Source organism: Nerophis lumbriciformis, linkage group LG26 (assembly GCF_033978685.3).
Source record: "Nerophis lumbriciformis linkage group LG26, RoL_Nlum_v2.1, whole genome shotgun sequence".
Taxonomy (NCBI): Eukaryota; Metazoa; Chordata; class Actinopteri; order Syngnathiformes; family Syngnathidae; genus Nerophis; species Nerophis lumbriciformis.
In genome coordinates, this window is record NC_084573.2 from 20,706,441 (window position 1) to 20,728,909 (window position 22,469).

The 22,469-nt window shown below is 38.7% G+C and overlaps 1 protein-coding gene across 2 annotated transcripts; it reads right to left on the reverse strand.

Moving 5' to 3' along the window:
- Positions 1-2,671: 2,671 nt before the first annotated feature.
- LOC133623809 (microtubule-associated protein RP/EB family member 3-like) lies at positions 2,672-22,442 on the reverse strand. Of its 2 annotated transcripts, XM_072916268.1 has the most exons (9): positions 22,189-22,442; positions 15,948-16,014; positions 12,784-12,911; positions 12,563-12,708; positions 10,684-10,846; positions 10,519-10,560; positions 9,212-9,348; positions 6,782-6,934; positions 2,672-3,868 (listed from the first exon to the last, which is right to left on the reverse strand). In XM_072916268.1, exons 3-9 carry the CDS (start codon positions 12,902-12,904, stop codon positions 3,800-3,802), a joined length of 831 nt encoding a protein of 276 aa, XP_072772369.1. In that variant the 5' UTR covers positions 12,905-12,911; positions 15,948-16,014; positions 22,189-22,442; the 3' UTR covers positions 2,672-3,799. The 2 variants fall into 2 exon arrangements, with proteins under 2 accessions (XP_072772369.1, XP_072772370.1); XM_072916269.1 differs by lacking the exon at positions 10,519-10,560 and having other exon boundaries at positions 22,189-22,432.
- Between the last annotated feature and the right edge of the window lie 27 nt (positions 22,443-22,469).

Sequence of the window (22,469 nt, forward strand, 5' to 3'; positions counted from 1 at the left end):
CCTACTAATAAAAGTCTCAATCTCAAAGGCGGATGAGATTGTAGTAGTAATTAGTTTTAGCTAAGGTAAGCGCGTGTTTATAAGTTATTTAACTATCACTCCATGCTTGATGGAAAACCTGAAGTTTTGTCGCACACTAGTTGCGGTCCGACTTTTTACACGATCGTTTAAGAGCTCTGGTTTCTACTGTAAACCAGAGGGTATGCCTTTTAGGAGTCTTTTTTTAGCTTTGGCGGTGCTATACTATCAATGGCGTTGCGCAGGGAATCATTACAGGCGCAGTGGAAGAGTGGCCGTGCGCAACCCGAGGGTCCCTGGTTCAATCCCCACCTAGTACCAACCTCGTCATGTCCGTTGTGTCCTGAGCAAGACACTTCACCCTTGCTCCTGATGGGTGCTGGTTAGCGCCTTGCACGGCAGCTCCCTCCATCAGTGTGTGTGAATGTGTGTGTGAATGGGTAAATGTGGAAGTAGAGTCAAAGCGCTTTGAGTACCTTGAAGGTAGAAAAGCGCTATACAAGTACAACCCATTTATCATTTATTAAAGTTGTTAGTGAGGTTATCGATAGAGCCCACATAATTTGGGAATGGTGCCATAACCAAAGGCAGTAGGCCAGCAAGAGTCGTAGTTGTGATAGTGTTAATGTTGCGGTTGCTAAAGCATTGGTCATTAGTAGCTTGTTAACAATGAGTCAGAACTTCAAATTTTATAAGGTAATGATCGGACATTACCGTATTTTTCGGACAATAAGTCGCAGTTTTTTTCATAGTTTGGTCGGGCCCCAGTGCGACTTATAAATGTTTTTTTCCTTCTTTATTATGCATTTTCGGCAGGTGCGACTTATACTCCGAAAAATACGGTACTTTAGTTCATCCCGGACAAGGACTCGGCCTATTGTATTACTGTTGCGATGCATGGGTTCATTTACTATTTGTTTAAGACCACGACTATCAATTAGTCTGGAGTGCCACGCATGGAGTCTGACGGGGTATTCATATGGATGTTAAAATTCGTCATTATAATTATATTGTCTGCATGCATCACTAGATCAGAGACAAACTCTGAAAATTCACTGATAAAGTCCGAATAGGGCGCTGGGGGTCGATAGATAATAGCCAGATAGAGAGGTAGCGGTGTGACATACCTCATAGTAAGTACCTCAAATTATTTATATGTATTACTTAGGTTAGGGTTAAGGTTTTCATTGGATAATAGTGTGACCCCTCCACCCGTTTTTAGGGGACGGGCACACGTATAGTTTGGAGGAGATGCCTCGTTAAGCGGGAAAATGTATGTGGTCTTAGCCAAGTTTCGCTGAGACCAATGACGTTAAGATTGTTGTCTATCATGACCTCATTAACTAATAACATTTAGGGAGACAATGATCTGATGTTTAAAAAGCCCATAATATAGGTAGTGGGCTGTTTTGAGGAATTGTTGTTAATGGTATCCATCGTACTATTAATAAGGTTACGTTTATTTTGTGTAGTGCGCCTTAAATAATTTTGATCACATCGAGGAATTTATATGATGTGGCTCTTGAGATGATTTGCTTGGTGTTGCAATAGATTTAACGCGTCATATTTTGCCACCTCAGTAGAATGCATGTTCACCTCTGGCACAGTCACTACAGAAAAACATAATGTGAGTTATGTATTATTCTACAAGAAATGCTATGTGTGCAGGAATTTTCCAGCCTGGCGCTGGTTAGTTCTAGTTTAACTGACTCCTCAACCGGACTAATACACACTGTAACTGCCTGTGTCCGAGCTTGCTCTAGTGTAGTTAGTCAAGCTTGACTCAAAAAGTAGTCTATATTTCTGAAAAGAGTGATGGCGCCTTCTCGGTTAGGGTGAAGGCCGTCCCTCCTTAGCAAGCCCGGTTTTCCCCAGAATGAGGGCTAATTATCGATAAACGTTAGTCCCTGTTCTCTACAAAAACTAGCAAACCACGTATTAGGCGCGACTAATCTGCTATACCTCTCATCATTGCCTCTCCCAGGCAGGGGGCCAGAGACAAGTACTCGATGTTGAAGACATCTTTGAAGCGAGATTACAAGTCCAAGCTATGTTCCTCTGACTGTCTCATCCTAGTGTCATTGAAGCCGACGTGTACAACTATGTTTGCATAGCTAGTGGTGCGATTAGCCTGTCATACGGGTTTACTAGGCCTGTTGCGAGTCAGCTCCCTAAGACTACCTTCAATGTCAGGTGCTCTGGCCTCGGGAATACACTTAATTATGGCTGGTTTACAAAGCTGTATGTTCCGGGTGATGGAGTCCCCTATGACTAAGGTGTGGTGTCCGGTAGACTAGGGTGTAGGACGAGCTAAAGGGCTAAATCTATTATACATCTCACTGTGGCGTGTAGGCCGCTTCGGGCTGCTACAAGTTGGGCTAGTCAGCTCGCTTTATAGTATTTGTTTAATTATTTATATGTATATTTTATAATCATTTTCAAATAATTGTGTTACAATTAAAAATGTATATATATTCAGCAGTCATTATAATGTTGTTGAATATTTATACTACTAATATATAGTAAACAATTAAATATATATTATTGTAATAGATTGATTTGTTACTTATATAAATTGTTGTTTTTATTTTATTTTAAATATATTATTATCTAATAGAGTGATAAATGTGATATCAACAAATGAAAAAATTGATTTTCTTGAGCCTCAGATTTATTTTATTGCAACAGTAAGTCCAATGAATGCAAGTTCATCACATGGCGACAAACTAAGCAAGAGGGCTGGTTACTATATAGTTAGCACAGAGAAGATCCGACTAATCAGCCAGGCTGATACCACCGTCAACATACCACAATGTGGCATTTTTGTGCTAAGCAGTACAAGAAAACTCAAATTAAATAACAAAACAATAACAGCTAGAATCACTACAGTAAAACATTAGTAATTTGGTGTCTCTCAGTCACTTGTTTTACATTTTGTCTTCAATAAGAATATACAACCAAACCATTTGTCCATTAAAATTAATTCACATTGACAATTGTGACTTGGCCTTTTACAATCTATTCAATGCAGAATAGAAAAGAAACAAAAAAGCTACAAATATATAAAATTTGTCAGTATGTTTCTGGCTGCACAGCCAATCACTGCTGGTTGGCATTAAGTATCACATGACAGGGTTTCTTCAGCTACATTTAGTGCAAGACTTTCAATCCAAAACCACATCCCCTTCATCCCACCTGAATGTGATGAGGCTGATTAAGAAAGAAAAATAAATAAGGTCATAAATACATGTCTCATAAACAAGCTGTGGAAATGTTTTGACTGGATATTTTGATGTATGAGTGAGCAAGTCTCTGATATGTCTGCAGGCTACAAATCACTATGCAAAAATATATGCATTAGCTTCACTTACAGTGCAATCTCACCCTGTGAAACGACCAGCTCAGCAACTTGTATGTAGAAAACGTGTGCCTGTCCATAAAAAGTAGGCTCTGCAGTAATGACGCCAATTAAAGTGCATGGTGAAAAGAATGCCACCTGCAGCTTCAGACAGTGCACTGTTGGCTCCAGGCTGTCAGTGCTGTAATCTCAATGCCCTTCAAACGTATGCCGGTATAGCAGGCAAACTTAGTACAAACGGGCTTGTTTGCGGCTTTTGCACGCTAGGCTTCAAACGTGAAGCTATCATGAAAGAGACGCAATCAAAATGGCGGGGAGCAATTGAGAGGGAACTCGTATAAAAATGGATGTAAAAAGGACACGTGCAAGATACACACGTTGCATGGTTGTGATGATGGTTAAATTAGTTGGGGTTGGGGCAGCTCAGAACTCGTCCTGATCTCCCTGTGCTCCGTCATCAACCTCCTCGTCCTCTGGTGGTTCAAATCCCTCCTGTGAAACAAGATAAAGCCTTCAGTTTCTCACATTGTTTCCGCTCCCTAAACCCCAAAAATCAGTGCAGGTTGGAAAATTGTTTTGCTTGATTTTTATCAAGCTGTTGCGCCTTCTCTATTGGTGCCTTAAACATACTAATAAATGAGTAGGCTTCACTAAACTGGGAGAGTGGAACCTCTGAAGTTTAACGCCCCAGAAGTTGTATAAATTTGACTTCTGAATACTTGAGACTTCAACTCTGTAAAAATCTACTGGTCTAACCCCCCAAAAAGGGTGTTTTTGATGATGCCACCACAGAAGGGTACTACAGTAGTGATGGTAAACAGAAAAGTGTGATGATGACCATATAATGTATTGCCACATAGGAAAGCTTTCCTGGCTGCTCAGTACAATATAGCTAAGTGAATGATCATAATGAAGGTATGGGGTAAAAACAGTGCCAAAATTCGGAAAACTGGACTTATTTTGCTCGCACGCACTGAGAGAGTAAACGCGCAAGCTAGAATGTCAGCAGAGAGGCCATGGTATATGGTTTTTAAGCGCAACAATTTTTGCTTTTTTTTGTCTTTTTGCTTGCTCGTGAACTCTGCGCTCGCAATGTGTCTTTCTCTCTCAACATGCGCTACATCGCACCTTTTTAGCAAGTAGGGGCAGGCATTGAATAATTGGTCAAGAAACTTGGGTATTTTTAAATGCCTACTGTCTCCTGGTTTGAGCAAATCCATGAGAACTGTGTGTCCCTTATGAAGAAGTGTAGTCTTTAGAGCAGAGGTCCCCAAACTACGGCCCGCGGGCCGGATTAGGTCCCCAAATTGAGTTTAACTGTCGATGTGCTGCCATCTGCTGGAGCCTAACAATATTGTTTGTTATTGACCATAAGTGTCACAATTGTTTGTATTCCGACACGTGACTTCTTCCTGGAAGTGAAAAAACGGTCAACCAAGCTATGATGGCTGTTGTACAGCAAGCAGCACGCAAACTATCTGAGTACAAAAGAGGCTTAAATCTTCCTGCAAAAAACAGATACGAGCAAAAAAATCAAACTATGCAATGGAATAGGTCCCTATACTTTATCACAACAAAAATGTATCGAGTGATATGGGATTATATGTCGGTCGCGTTCTCAGACATATCGAACTATAGTGCTCCAGACATCATTCTACATGACAAAACAGATGCAAACTTGGAAAAGCATTGAGGTCTACAACTTTTTTGTGCGTGGCTGAGTCAAAGAAGTTAGTATCAAAACTCTCCCGGATAAATATACACTGTTTTTGCTCGGATCGGGTTGTATTTCATGATTTAACTTCACGTTTACTGATGTTTGTTGTGGTTGCATGCACCGTTAACGAGTAGCGTGTTTTCCTTTATCAAAAGGTATATGTCAACATTGTGTTTGTGCTGAAAGCTTCATTTATAATTGCTGCCTTTGGTAAAAACTTAATTATTTTAGTTTTTTTTAACATTTGCTTTCTTTTATTTAGACTTGCAGGGTATTGAGATACAAATAATATCAATATAATACTTAAATGGGAAATAATAAACGCTTCCTCCCTTTTTAATTACCTCTCGAGGAACGTTTGTCCTCCGATTCATACAGCCGAAAACAACACAAGCATAGGGCATTTTTTTCTTCGAAAACGGCTAAATGGCACCTAGCATCTATTGAGAACAGCGCAAGTTTGACCACCACACGTATTCATTGGGTAGGAAGTGAGCCGGACGTGACGTCAGTAACATCCAATATTACTGTGCATAGAAAGAAGCAATATATAGGCACCATTCAGACAAACTTTTCAACTCATGATCTGATTAATCATAACCCAAAATAGAAAGTTAATACATGTGATACAAAACACACAACTTGCCCACTGAACTATGTGGACATTAAAAACAAATACCACATACAATTCAAAATTACACCCATTTAAATCCATTAACAAGCATTATGGCAAAACACTCTTTCCACACATCGACATGTTTGATGCATTTTATCTGCTTGATTTGTGAAAGTAGATGTGTTATTTCTTAATAGGGGAAGACGTTAATGTCTCTTGTGTTCATGTTAGCATTTAAAGTAGCTAGCAAGTTAACGCTAGTCGGTCCAAATGTTTATCAAGGTGTGGTTATCAATCTCGGTTTTTCAATAATTTTAATTTAATATGGTAATACTAACCATCATGAATTTCACAGAGGTTATGAATATAACAGTTAATTGTTACATCCCTAATAGGTTGTAGTGTAAAACATATATGATAAATGACAAAATACACTAATAGGGGTATATTTTGTCCAAAGACAAAATCTTCTTCAGTACAGACACACAAGGTGTGCGCAAAATGAGGCAATGAGCACGCAGACATGACGCACACGCAGAGATGCCATGCAGAGTGTGGTTTTCACGCACAAGGATTTTGGCCATTTTGAAGCCATATAAAGAAAACCAAAATATAAGTGGTGACATGAGCATATGGTGATTTATCTCGACACACTTTTGTAAGCTTTTGTAAGGTAAAAGTTTCTGTTTTTACATGTACTTTTTATTCTTAGTGATTAACTTCTTTTTTGGTATATAACAGTTTATATATAACAGCTTTTGACTCAGGAAAAATATTACACAGGAAAAAATGCATTGTATTATGAGCAATGTATTGTATGCTGAGAAAAGAGGGTAGAGGTGCATTGACTTCCTGAACTTTGAGATGCAAATATTAGCCAACTACAATATAATATCTCATGTATCGTCTAATCTTATTTTCCAGCCATTATCGTCTAATCTCATCTTCCAGCCAGCTAACTCCGGCCATCGTTAGTTTATGAGCTGTTGCGTACAGTAATAACAAGTTCAACTTTGATCAGTGACGTCGATGTGGAAGGGTTGCTTCACGCCGTAAAATGTCAGTGAGTTACCTCAGTAGCGTAGAGTATGTCCAGGATCTTGTTGAAGACTGGGTTGTTTTCACTTTCTCCTTCCTGGCAGATGAGCTCAATGTCTCTCAGCTTTCCAAAGTAGAATTCCCTCTCCTTTTCAAGTCCCTCCAAGGTTAGCTTCATGTCCACCATCTGTGTGCAGGAAGGAGATGTAAACCATAAAACAGAAGAATAGGTCTTTTTTAAATTGGCTTCACAGGTATCTTTATGAAAGAGAACACCGACGGTTCCATATTGGGACTTTTTTTTTTCTTCTAATCTATATCAATGATTTGAAAAATGTCTTTAGGGATGTACTGCCTCCTATGTATGCAGATGATACCTGTATTTTAATATTGCATTCTAATCTTGATTGCTTGGCACAAGAGAAGCCAAGAACAGTTTAATATTTCTGAATGGTTAATAAATTCTCAGTTAATGTAAAAAAAAAAAAAAAAACCTATTGATTTTTACTACAAAAAGAAAAGTTATAGTAAATAAGACATTGACATTGTTGATGTCATCAAAATTAGCCTGGTGCCTCAAACCAATGTTATAGGAGTTATTGTTGAAGAAAAATGAACTTGGAAACAACATACTGAACTTGTCTGTAACATGATGATGAAATCAATAAGTATTTTTAGTAACATTTTTGTACGTAAACATTACATTATACATAATATATTGCAATATTATTTGAGGTGCAACTTGTCAATCATACCTTTACAAAATCTTATTACCGGTAATTCAGAATAATATCACCAGCTCCTAAATCCTCAACTGCATTTTATTCTTTCAGAAACAACTGAAGGCTATGTTAAAGGTAAGCTAAAGTACCAATGATTGTCACACACACACACTAAGTGTGGCAAAATTATTCTCTGCATTTGACCCATCACCCTTGATCACCGCCTGGGAGGTGAGGGGAGCAGTGAGCAGCAGCGGTGGCCACGCCCGGGAATAATTTTTGGTAATTTAACCCCCAATTCCAACCATTGATGCTGAGTGCCAAGCAGGGAGGTGATGGGTCCCATTGTTATAGTTGGTCTTGAGTGAACTATGCTAAGGATGTGTGTTGAATATGATAGGTATTGCAATATATTCTTGCTTCCGTGATAATTGTGATGTCTTGGAAGAAGTGGCTTTAGAAGACAAGTCATCTAGTTTACAAAACACAGGATAAGTTGTAAATTCCTTTGTGCTGGCACATACTTGAGAGTGTTTGGTGATGACTGGTGGAATGGTGGATGGGTGTTTTACAATTTGGACGCATCATCAGTAGTGTGCCCCTGGGTCACTGGGCGTTTCGGCCTTATCACTAGACGCCCTCTCCAGGGGTGGCCAGCCACAGGGTGATCGGCCCAGGGCTTGCGTCGATCCCAATTAATTATGAGTCGCTTGGTGTTGAGCAGCAGACTTCTCATGGGACTATGCATGGCAGGGGCGTCCTTTTCCCTGAGTCAAGCCTAAGCTAACCGCATACCTCCTGGCTTGCTACTTGGGGGCCCAGCAGGGGTCTTTCCTCCTCATGAACAGCCACTGGCTGCCTCTTTCGGCTGCCTCCGATGCAGCTCTGGCCAGCGGGTTGACCGCTGGCCAGAGTCAACCCGCTGACCGCCTACCACCCACCTTGAGGCGCGGATGATGACCTCCATCGCCATCCTGAATGCCAGGGGTGAAATAATGCATCCCGCCATGATGCCTACTTCCAAGCGCTGACAAGAGGTGATAAAGTCAGAGGTGGTGAAGCAGAACTGCACGTCCTGGAAGTAGGATTTAACCAGGGCTGTGATGGTGTCCGGTATGTGGAAGAAGTTGAAGGCAGACCACAGGAGTTCATGGGGAACCGAACCAAAGGCATTGGCGAGGTCCAGGAAGACTACGTGGAGATCCTTTCTGTTCGCCTTTGCCACTTGGATCTGGTGCCAGATCATGATGAAATGTTCTGAGCACCCGGAGAATCCTGATATTCCTGCCTTTTGTACAGATGTATTGATGTACTCATTTCTTCGCAGATACTCGCCCATCCTCTGTGCAATGACACTGAAGAAGATTTTGCCCTCGACGTTTAGCAGGGAGATTGGACGGAATTAGCTGATGTTCTCTGCATCCTTCTCCTTTCCTACGCCACATTTTGGGTATCATCTTCTTTTGCCATGCTGTTCTCATGAGCCTCAAGAGAAACCTTAGGATGTCCGGTGCATTCTTGTACACCTTGTATGGGACTCCATTTGGACCCGGCTGATGCAGATCTTGCTCGACGCACAGTGTTTTCCACCTTTTTCCATGTTGGAGGGCCGATCGGCATATGATGTTTTCGCACATTTGTTTGCTTTACATTGTATATTGGTGTTGTTCTTTGTGTATTCAAATAAAACAATATAAATATAAAAACAAGTACAGGTCAAACTGAATTGTTATTGTTGTTACCTGCTGGTTCAGCTCCAAGAGCTCCGAGTCTCCTCCATTGCGAGTCATGCCAGGGTTCTTACGGGTCGCTGGTGCATTGATCTGCCTTTGAGGAGGGGGGGCACTCTTAGGCCTTGTAGGAGATGTCCTGATGGGACCTGGCAGACACAAACACACACAAAAATATCAACACTGTCAGGAAGCAAGCATGACACTACCAAGGATAAAAAATTGAGATCTACCCTTTAAAATTCCCCCAAAATACATACCGTATTTTTCGGACTATAGAGCGCGCCAGTATATAAGCCGCACCTACTAAATTTTAGAAGACAAAAAACATTTTCCAAATATTAAGCCGCAGATATATACATGATGAAATTAGATATCTACACAGAAAGACAATGTTAATGTTTATTTGCATGCCTTAATTGTTTCCAAATGGTGCCTGTAACACGGCAGAAAAACGGCTGATCAAAGAAAACAGAAAAGTTATTGTGTTGGACCCACTAGCTGCAGAAGCTAGCTCTCCAAACAGCTAAACAGACTTAATAACTCCACGGTAACAATTTGGTGAATTTACTTAGGAATTTGTTAAACTGAAACCATACAAAAATAATGTCGTTGTAAGTTAATAACAGAAAGACAGACACTTGGAAACGTGTTAGCATATTAGCTAATGTTAACGGCACTAGCTTGGTTACATAGCATGTACAAATAAGCATGAAAACACTATTATCAAATATGTGAAAGTTTAGTAAGTATGAATTGTTTTAACTATATTGTAAAATTTACAAACGTTGCTTGGATTGATGAATGAAGAAACCATACGAGCTATGGATGACTAGTAAACGGAATTAACGTATACTTCCCATTCACGGCACAAAACAGAAGGAAATACTCTACTTTCAACCCACAGCAGCTGCAGGTGCTACTACTATTTAAGTTTGTTGTATACAATACATTATGGCCGTAAGCAAAGAAAAATCGATAAATTAGACACACCTTCGTATAAGCCGCAGAGTTCAAAGCTTGGATAAAAAGTAGCGGTTTATACTCTGGAAAATATGGTACATGGACAAGAAAATTACATAAATGATAAATTAAATGTTTTTAACGTACAAACTAGTGTTAAAACAGTGCTTAAAACACACCTTACATGGAATAAACTCTAAATAAAATGACTCGCTTAGATAGTATTTTACACACATCTTCATCATCTTCATGATCACAAACCATACAGTATTAAGAGTAAATATATGAGGTCAGCATGAACACATACACACACAACATACACACACACACACATGCCCGAATGGAGTGGGTGTTACCTGAGCGAGCAGGTCTTTTAGTTTTGAGGACAAAGGGATCACCTGTGTTAGATGTGGGGGATGTGGTTGCATCAAGAGCAGGCAAAAAAGAATGAAATGACGCCTATTTACACACACATATACACACACACATACAAACACACACATGTATGTAATAGAGTGTACCAGAATTGGGCGGTGGCGTTGGCGTTCCATCCAGGCTCTGACGTAAAAGTAGAGGGTCGTATTCTTTGCCGTCGTAGTTGGCATCAAAGAACTTTTTAAACCACTGGAGGAACTCAAAGTTGTCCTGGAACTTGCCTTTGACCAACCTCTCCACGGCAATGATCTGGAACAAAGACATAATACCACATTTTTTCAACACACAATATCTTCTATCTTCAGACTCTTGGCCTAATTTTTAGAAAATTCGAAGATCATTGCATCACCATTTGTTCCATTTTTACTACTAGTGGGATTACAGTGGAACCCGCTTACTGTAAATTTATATTGACAACCGTCAATGTCGCCCAACTCATCAAGTATTGCTCCACCATGGGTGTTGCATTACTCAAACGGTTAATTCAATGTCAACATAAAATTTGAGACCCAAAGGGATTTATTCTATGACAAATCAGTTAGTTTATGACAAACCGCGATGTTGCCCAACTGATCAAGTCCCTGTCCACTGTGTTCTTCTTATTCCTAAAATGTTCTTGCTTTAATCAATGTCCACATATACAGTCAATGGCTTTAGTCGACATAAAATATTGGAGGTAAATGGGTAATATCTATGAGAAATAGGTTCATATATGTCGACAAATCCAGATGTTGCCCAACTAATCAAGTCATGGTCCACCATGTTCACCTGATAAGAAAATGTCCATGTTTAAGTCGACATCGACATACAGTACATGGTAAACCACTACTGTTGACATACAATTTAAGACCCAAAGGGATCCTGTCTAAGAAAAAAAATCAGTCCATTTATGTCTGCAAGACTGTGATGCCGCCAAACTCATCAAGTCCCATGCAACCCTGTTCTTATTATAACTAAAAAGTATCCACTTGAGTTGATGTCCACATACATGTTTGATGGCTTTACATTTAGAGACCTAAAGGGATCCCTTCTCAGAAAAAAATCAGTCCATTTATGTCGGCAAGACCGTGATGCCGCCCGACTCATCAAGTCCCATGCAACCCTGTTTTTATTATAACTAAAAAGTACCCACTTGAGTCGATGTCCACATACATGTTCGATGGCTTTACATTTAGAGACCGAAAGGGATCCCTTCTCAGAAAAAAATCAGTCTGATTATAGCTAAACACCATGATGTAGCCCAACTCATCAAGTCCCTTTTCATCCTGTTTTAATTATTACTAAAGAAAACATGCTTAAGTCAATGTCCACATACAAGTTCGACAATTTTGTCGACATAACATATGAGAGTCAAATGAGTCATTTCTATGAAAATGTAGTCTGTTTATGTCGAAGTGCTGTAGTATTATTAACTTTCTCATTATCACTAAAGCGTGAAACGACAACAAAACTACTAAGTTATGCAGCATGAAAATGTGCACAGTGACTTCCTGTTCAGTGCAAAATAAGCTTAAAATAGAAGCATGGCAGAAATAATCTGGATTTTATCACACCAACTAACAAAAAACAGCTTTTTTATAGTTTTTACAATGTCAGCCACAGATATATTTACTATACCGGTATATGTATTACATATTGATATATTTTTAATTTTTTAAATATATATTTTAATATATTTAAAAATATAAAAACAATAAAATAAAATATAACATGTTTCAAAAAATTTAAAATTAATGTCAACCACTGGAGAAAGAGTTGCGCAAGTACAAAAGCTGTATTGTCATCACAGCAGCCATTTGTTGAATTGAATGAGAATATATAATATCCTATGAAAACAGAAGAATCTAAATTAAAATGTGAAAAAATGGAAGAAAACTGTTAATAATCAAACATCTAAATAGGTTCCACATAATAATGTACAGAAACACCCAGATTGAAATAACAGGTGAAAATGTCTGTGCTTACCTTGTCCACAGACTTTGTCTTAAATGAAGCCTGTAAGACTTTGAAGTTGCGGATGTACTCGTGCTCCAGTTTGGCATTAAATTTGACTTTCTTCAACAAAATGCACCCTGGAAACAGCATGTCCATGAACTGGCAGTAAGCAGCACCTGTAAGCAGAATATACTTGGTGTGCATTATGTCAAATATATATATGTGTGCGTGTGTCCGTGTGTGTTGTTTACCTGAACAAAGTTGCTCAATCTTGGTGTAGGATAGCTGTAAGGAGTCGTTGACCCATGCCAACATGTCATGGCGACTCAGATTCTCTATAGTCATAGAGGTGGAATAGACATTCACCGCCATCCTCCAGCTTCACACAGAGCCAAGAAAGCACACAAAAACAGTGCAGATGACTCACATGTGAAATTAATAAAGCTGATAGAATTATACTGTAAATGTACATATTGTACTATTTACTGCCTGATTTTACTCATTAATAATATTGATGGACAGCCTGGTAACTGACCACTTAAATGTGTGGCTCTCGATCAATATCAGTATCAGTACTCTATTGTAGATAATAAAGAGCATGATGAATTGAATAAGTACAATAGACTACATACAACTGGGATGCATTTAATATGTACAATAGAGTACTAAGGTTAGACAGAAAATAAGAATATATAGTAGTAATAGACTCAAGTTTAAATAATGATATGAAAATTCTTAATGTTTTAAGAGAATGGTCGTTAAAAAAAACTCAACAGCACCCCTGCAGGTTGCGGCCAGGTAATACACTCCAATTTGCCAGAATTTCTTCAAGAAGCCATTAATCTATAGCCCCGTTTACACTGCACACCAAATCTGATTTTTTTTTGCTCTCAAGTGACACTAACTGAGTAATTTATGGCAGTCTAAACACTCCAAAATGCTTCAAATCTGATCTTTCCACATCAGATTCAGGCCACATCAGGAGGTAGTCTGAATCCGAATCTCATCTTTTCAAATGTGACTTTAGTCTAAACGAAAATGCAACCTAAATGCGACTAAAACCTAAACCTAAATCCTCTTTGGGCGAGCTACGTCATTTGTGTGCTCGGGGAGACGTAGTCCGCCAGCGGAAGTTGATACGTCATCACAACATCGGGTTTCGGTAAGCAGAGTATTTTTCCGACGGCCCGCGGGTCGGGTCGGGTCGGGCGGTTGAAATAAAAAAAAAATTAGATTTTAAATAGATTCAGGCGGGTGGCAGTTAAACCAATTCGGAAATATATATACATAGTTAAATGTTGTTACCCACATACGAAAAACGAGCAGGCACCTGCTGCATATGCCACAACAGAAAAAGAAAAAAAAAAGAGATGGACACCTTTACGGAGCGGAGAAGGGATGCCTCGCTGGGGTCCGGGACCGAGGCCCCCTCCCCCGAGAGGGCCCCACCGGGAGCCGTAGCTGAGGCGATCCGCGAGAAGGGCCCGACGCACGTCCAGGGTCACCACCGCGCCCACCGCACCGACACCCCGCCTCGTCCGCCTTCGCCGCGGCCGGCGTCACGCGCAGCAGGTAAGCAGCTTACCTGCCCGCCACCCCCGTGGCCGGGGACTCGTAACAGGGGTCACTCCGCTTTCCGCCCGCGCAGTTTACCTGCCCGCCACCCCTGTTGCCGGGGGCGCGTAACAGAGGTCACTCCGCGCGCAGTGCGCTCACGAAAGGGGTGGGGCTCACCCTGGTTGATATAGACAGCAGGACGGTGGCCATAGAAGTCGAAACCCGCTAAGGAGTGTGTAACAACCCACCTGCCGAATCAACTAGCCCTGAAAATGGATGGCGCTGGAGCGTCGGGCCCATACCCGGCCGTCGCCGGCAGCGAGACGCGCTTGGAGGTGCGCTCAGCGCGGCTCCCATATGATTGCGCACTGGTGTGCGTCTGGGTCGTGACAGCGTGGCACGCGAATGTCTGTGCTGCATTGGATCAGTCTCCTTTCTTTAACAGGCAAAAGCTTTATAACCTCACTAATGCCTTGCATCGTCTATATTAGATATATAACAACGGGCCGGTGCGGGCGGGTGCGGGCGGGTGCGGTTCTGATCAAATGTTACATCGGGTGGATGGCGGATGGTTGACGAATTTCTGATTGGTTGCGGATGAAATAATTGCCTATCCGCGCATCTCTAATATATATATATATATATATATATATATATATATATACACACACACCGGTATATATATATATATATATATATATATATATATATATATATATATATAAAGCCATTCCGTGACCTCTACACCGAGGTACGTACCGAACCGAAATTGTTGTGTACCGTTACACCCCTAATATATATATATATATATATAAATATATATATATATACCGGTATATATATATATATGTGTGTGTATGTATATGTATATGTGTATATGTATACATACATACATATATATATACATACATATACATATATATAGCCTATTATTTGCGCACTATTGACTATGTATATATATATATATATATATATATATATATATATATATATATATATATATATATATATATATATACCCATATACATATATATATATATATATATATATATATATATAAAAGATAAAACATTTTGTTGCATCACTAGTCAATAGTGCACAAATAATAGGCTATATATATATATATATATATGTATACACACAACTTTTTTTTATAATCGCAACTTTTCCTCCCAATAACATCACTTTCTTCTCATAAATATACAACTTTTCATAACTGCAAAACTTTATTAAGGTCAAATTACAATATCTTTTGTGGAATAGCGCCACTTTCTTATTGTTATTATACATGTTTTCTTATAATTGCAAAAAATTACAATATTACAATATTAATATTACCACAACTTCTGTATTTTAATTGCCACTTTATTCTTGCGCAAATATACAAGAAAAATATTATAATCACAAGACTATTATTTCAAAATGACAATATTTTGTCATATAGCATCACTTTATTCTCATAAATGTACAACTTTTTTCATAATTGCAAGACTTTGGTCTTGTAAAATTTAACTATTTTCTCATAATAACATCACTTTATTTTTGTAAATTTGCAAGATGTTTTTTCTTAAATTTCCAGGACTTAATTATTGCAAAATTACTCAATTTTCTCAGAATAGTACAACTTTTTTTCATAATCGCAAGATTTTATTCTTGTCAAATTACAATATTTTCTCGTAACAGCACCACTCTGTTCTTGTAAATGTACACCTTTTTTTCTCATATTCATGAAGACTTTACTCTTATATATGTATTTTTTCATAAATATGCCTGACAATCATACCTGCTTTACAACTTTATTTGCTTCACCCGGGTAAAAACAAAGAAGAAGAAAAAAGGTAAAGTCATATTGCTCACCTCACTGGGTGTGTGTTGGCGTAAACCGCTTAAAACAAGTCTGGGCTGGACCACCTTTGAACAAGACCTGGCCACATGAAAAAGGAGTATCAGTTGCACTATTGTTGAAGACAATCTCCCTGTTAAGTTCCTTCTCATCTCCCAGGTTAACTAATTCAGTCCAACCTAGCTCACAAAGAAAAAGAAAATAACAACAGTGAAGCAACATAAAGAGCAGGATGGTTTGTGCTGAACAATCACTTCCTGACAGCAGAGCTTCACAGAGGTAACTGTCCGCTCAGCACATGCTGCTAATTTGGCTGGGACAGCTGACGATGTGCCAAAAGAAGCTTTGCATTCACTCATTCACATCCAAACTTGTTGGTTCATACCGTTGAATTATTCAATTTATAATAGTAATCATTTATAATGTATGAAATAATAGAAGTGTACAATAAACTAACAAACATTTTTTTTTTTAATTGCCCATATAAGGAAAGTTTGTACATTAAAAATACATTGTTGAAATGTGTAGATATATAGGGCTGCAGTAATCGATTATTTTGTTCGATTAATCGAGTATTCGGATAAAACACACGTAGCCTTAATGTGTATTTAAGGGAAACATTTAGAAATTATAACCTTTTTTCAAACTGGAAATTGTGATGTATCATGTTGTGATTGTATGCATGTTCGAAATAAACTCAAACCATAACCATTTTTCCGCTTGCCATGACCGTCTTTTTTTTTTTTTGCACAATATCAATATTGAAACTGCACTTTTAACATGCGTGCATTGGTAAAAATAACAAACAACAACAAATGTGTGCTGTATTGCAGTCCCGGCGGGTACCCCTTGCCAGTCCGGATTTTGTCAATTTTAACAGTTACATTTATTATACAATTAATCACAGCAAAAAAATATAAATCAAGGCTTTTTTTCCTAATTAAACTAATTGCTTAATCGTTAATTTTTATTCGTAAATATTGGACAATGACAGTGTTTCTCTGAATAACAGTACTACTTAATTCTCTTAAAATTAGACTTAGACTAGACTAGACTTAGACTTCCTTTTATTGTCAAATTTTAACTTTACAGATAAGAACGACATTTTGTTGCATTAGCTCGTTGTAGTGCAGGATAAAAGAGCAATAAGGTGTAGATATAAATAAATAGATTACTGTACAGATACGCATATTGCACTTTTGCATATGCATCCACGTTTATGGATGTATGTTATATTGTCTTTATATTCCAGCGAGTTAATCCGTTTTTGGGGGGAATTGAGGGGATTATTATGATGAGTTCAAGAGTCTTAAGGCCTGAGGGAAGGAGCTGTTACAGAACCTGGAGGTTCTGCTACGGAGGCTGCGGAACCTCTTTCTAGAGTCCAACGGTGAAAACAGTCCTTGGTGGTAAATTACCAGTTATGGCTGCATAATTTAATTGTTTTTTTAAATCTGTACATTTTTTGAGATTTTGAAATTGTACCTTACCTTTTAGTCAGACATAGTGACATGGCTACTATTCACATGCACCATGCATCTACAGGTAGGCTACAATCGGAGAAATTACATTAGCCTTGCAATCTCTGCAGTTGAGTACACGACAGTATGAGGATTTTTTTTTTCTTTTTAGTTTTTGACGCAGCCCAATTCTATTAGACTGAATAATTAATTGCATAAAAGATTACTATGGATGTTGTGCATTCTGCTGAAAATGTACATGTATGTTCCATTTATATCACGTGGAAGATATTTCAAAATAACGTGTACAGAAAATTGTAATAAACAGTTGAATTATTAATGTTAAAGTGTTTTATTAACGCGTAAAAAGCTGAGGGAAGGAGCTGTTACAGAACCTGGAGGTTCTGCTACGGAGGCTGCGGAACCTCTTTTTAGAGTCCAACGGTGAAAACAGTCCTTGGTGGTAAATTACCAGTTATGGCTGCATAATTTACTTGTTTTTTTAAATCTGTTCATTTTTAGAGATTTTGAAATTGCACCTTACCTTTTAGTCAGACATAGAGACATGGCTACTATTCACATGCACCATGCATCTACAGGTAGGCTACAATGGGGGAAATTATATTAGCCTTGCAATCTCTGCAGTTGAGTACACGACAGTATGAGGATTTTTTTTTTCTTTTTAATTTTTGACGCAGCCCAATTTTATTAGACTGAATAATTAACTGCGTAAAATATTACTATGTATGTTGTGCATTCTGCTGAAAATGTACATGTATGTTCCATTTATATCACATGGAAGATATTTCAAAATAACGTGTACAGAAAATTGTAATAAACAGTTGAATTAACTTGTCAATAAAATGATTAGTATTAAAGTGTTTTATCAACGCATAAAAGGCTGAGGGAAGGAGCTGTTACAGAACCTGGAGGTTCTGCTACGGAGGCTGCGGAACCTCTTTCTAGAGTCCAACGGTGAAAACAGTCCTTGGTGGTAAATTGCCAGTTATGGCTACATAATTTACTTGTTTTTTTAAATCTGTTCATTTTTAAGAGATTTTGAAATTGTACCTTACCTTTTAGTCAGACATAGAGACATGGCTACTATTCACATGCACCATGCATCTACAGGTAGGCTACAATCGGGGAAATTACATTAGCCTTGCAATCTCTGCAGTTGAGTACACTCATACAAATCCTTGTATGAGGATTTTTTTTTCTTTTTAATTTTTGACGGAGCCCGATTCTACTAGACTGAATAATTAACTGCATAAAATATTACTATGTATGTTGTGCATTCTGCTGAAAATGTACATGTATGTTCCATTTATATCACGTGGAAGATATTTTAAAATAACGTGTACAGAAAATTGTAATAAACAGTTGAATTAACTTGTCAATAAAATTATTAGTATTAAAGTGTTTTATCAACGCATAAAAGGCTGAGGGAAGGAGCTGTTACAGAACCTGGAGGTTCTGCTACGAAGGCTGCAGAACCTCTTTCTCGAGTCCAACAGTGAAAACAGTCCTTGGTGGTAAATTACCAGTTATGGCTGCATAATTTACTTGTTTTTTAAAATCTGTTCATTTTTAGAGATTTTGAAATTGTACCTTACCTTTTAGTCAGACATAGAGACATGGCTACTATTCACATGCACCATGCATCTACAGGTAGGCTACAATCGGGGAAATTACATTACATTTCTCTGTATGTCGCCCTCGGTTTGATTGATTGATTGAAACTTGTATTAGTAGATTGTACAGTACAGTACATATTCCGTACAATTGACCACTAAATGGTGACACCCGAATACGTACACAAGTGGGTGACATTGTTATCACCAGGAAGGATGAGGTCACCTACCTAGGTTCCATTCTAGAGGCTAATCTTTCCTGTGATAAAATGGCAACCAAGGTACCGGGTAATCAAAAAGGTCAAACAACGAACGAGATTTCTCTATAGAATCTCCTCTCTGGTCAACAAAAGCACCATGAAGATTCTGGCGGGAACTCTCGTTCAACCCTTTTTCGATTACGCATGCACCTCCTGGTACCCTAGCACCTCCAAAACCCTCAAATCTAAACTCCAAACATCCCAGAACAAGCTAGTCAGATTACTTCTAGACCTCCACCCCAGATCCCACCTCACTCTTACCCACTTCTCCAAAGTGGGCTGGCTCAGGGTGGAGGACAGAGTAGAACAACTTGCACTGAGCCTAGTCTATAAAATCCGCTACACCTCCCTGATACCAAAGTACATGTCAAACTACTTCCTTAACGTAAATGACCGCCATAACCACAACACACGGGGGGAGCTCCACTAACCACGTTAAACCCAGATTCCGATCTAACAAAGGTCTTAACTCATTCTCTTTCAATGCCACATCAATGTGGAATGCACTCCCAACAGGTGTAAAAGAAAGGGCATCTCTATCCTCCTTCAAAACCGCAATAAAAGTACACCTCCAGGCAACTTCAACCCTAAACTAACACCCTCCCCGGATTGTTAATAAACAAATGTAGATACTTTTCGTATGCCTTCTGATCTCTCTCTCTGTGTCCACTACTTGCTGTATGTGTGCTGTATTGCTGTATGTGTGCTGTATAGAGGCTAATCTTTCCTGTGATAAAATGGCAACCAAGGTACCGGGTAATCAAAAAGGTCAAACAACGAACGAGATTTCTCTATAGAATCTCCTCTCTGGTCAACAAAAGCACCATGAAGATTCTGGCGGGAACTCTCGTTCAACCCTAACTAACCACGTTAAACCCAGATTCCGATCTAACAAAGGTCTTAACTCATTCTCTTTCAATGCCACATCAATGTGGAATGCACTCCCAACAGGTGTAAAAGAAAGGGCATCTCTATCCTCCTTCAAAACCGCAATAAAAGTACACCTCCAGGCAACTTCAACCCTAAACTAACACCCTCCCCGGATTGTTAATAAACAAATGTAGATACTGACTAATATTGCTGTATGTGTGCTGTATGTGTGCTGTATTGCAGTCCCGGCGGGTACCCCTTGCCAGTCCGGATTTTGTCAATTTTAACAGTTACATTTATTATACAATTAATCACAGCAAAAAAATATAAATCAAGGCTTTTTTTCCTAATTAAACTAATTGCTTAATCGTTAATTTTTATTCGTAAATATTGGACAATGACAGTGTTTCTCTGAATAACAGTACTACTTAATTCTCTTAAAATTAGACTTAGACTAGACTAGACTTAGACTTCCTAGTCAGACCTACACTGTTTCAATATCCATTTCTCTGTTCTCAATTGTTGATGACTGATGATAACAACCAAACCTAACCCCAGCCCCCTCCACACCCCGAATTGTAAATAATGTAAATAATTCAATGTATACACCCTGATGATTATCTTGTGTGATGACTGTTTTATGATGATAGTATATATGATAGTATATATCTGTATCATGAATCAATTTAAGTGGACCCCGACTTAAACAAGTTGAAAAACTTATTCGGGTGTTACCATTTAGTGGTCAATTGTACGGAATATGTACTTCACTGTGCAACCTACTAATAAAAGTCTCAATCAATCCATCAAAGCCTTGCAATCTCTGCAGTTGAGTACACTACAGTTGAGGATTAGATTTTTTCCTTTAAATTTTTGACGTAGCCCGATTCTATTAGACTGAATAATTAACTGCATAAAATATTACTATGTATGTTGTGCATTCTGCTGAAAATGTACATGTATGTTCCATTTATATCACATGGAAGATATTTCAAAATAACGTGTACAGAAAATTGTAATAAACAGTTGAATTAACTTGTCAATACAATTATTAGTATTAAAGTGTTTTATTAACGCGTAAAAAGCTGAGGGAAGGAGCTGTTACAGAACCTGGAGGTTCTGCTACGGAGGCTGTGGAACCTCTTTCTAGAGTCCAACGGTGAAAACAGTCCTTGGTGGTAAATTGCCAGTTATAGCTACATAATTTACTTGTTTTTTTAAATCTGTTCATTTTTAAGAGATTTTGAAATTGTACCTTACCTTTTAGTCAGACATAGAGACATGGCTACTATTCACATGCACCATGCATCTACAGGTAGGCTACAATCGGGGAAATTACATTAGCCTTGCAATCTCTGCAGTTGAGTACACGACAGTATGAGGATTTTTTTTTCTTTTTAATTTTTGACGCAGCCCAATTTTATTAGACTGAATAATTAACTGCATAAAAGATTACTATGTATGTTGTGCATTCTGCTGAAAATATACATGTATGTTCAATTTATATCACGTGGAAGATATTTTAAAATAACGTGTACAGAAAATTGTAATAAACAGTTGAATTAACTTGTCAATAAAATGATTAGTATTAAAGTGTTTTATTGAAGCGTAAAAAGGAAAAATAAATGCCAAAATAATAGATTAGTGAATTAATAATAAGAATCATAACTGCTCTTTTACACAACTGACTTAACAACGTAGTCATGCTAGCACCTTGCTAACTTCAGCTAACGCCGGTTAGGCAATTTAACTTGCCATTTTGGTCGCTGTGCTTGATTTTTGTTGTGCCTTCGAGCCACTCAAAATGTCACTACGCGGCAAACAATAGCCAGAATGTCGGACTTGTTCGCCCTGAAGTTGGCGTTACCCCCTCTGGAGGCCTGACAGAAAACACACGTTATAAATACCGACTGTTTACCGCGCATGGTGGTGGAGGTGGTGAAGCGCCAATTCGCTGGTCTATACGACAATATAGGCACGAAATATCGAAATAAGTGCAGTCTGAGTCACGTAAAAGAGTGTAGGACTTACTCAAGGGCGACAAAGTTCCGCACACGAGCCGTGCCGTTGAAAGAGATGATGGGCTTTTCTGTTGCTTTACACCGAGACCGCTACCCTCTTAATCTGGCTGCTACTGCGCATGCGCCCCGCAGTTGCACTCTTTTCTCGTTATAATCGAGGAAACTGGAATATGTCACGGAGCCATGACGGGTCCGGCATTATATTGACACAGGTGAACATTTAGTGAGTACATGAACCTCGCCGCTCGAAGTGAACGTCTGTCACAAGTATTTAACGCGTCAGCCTTCAAC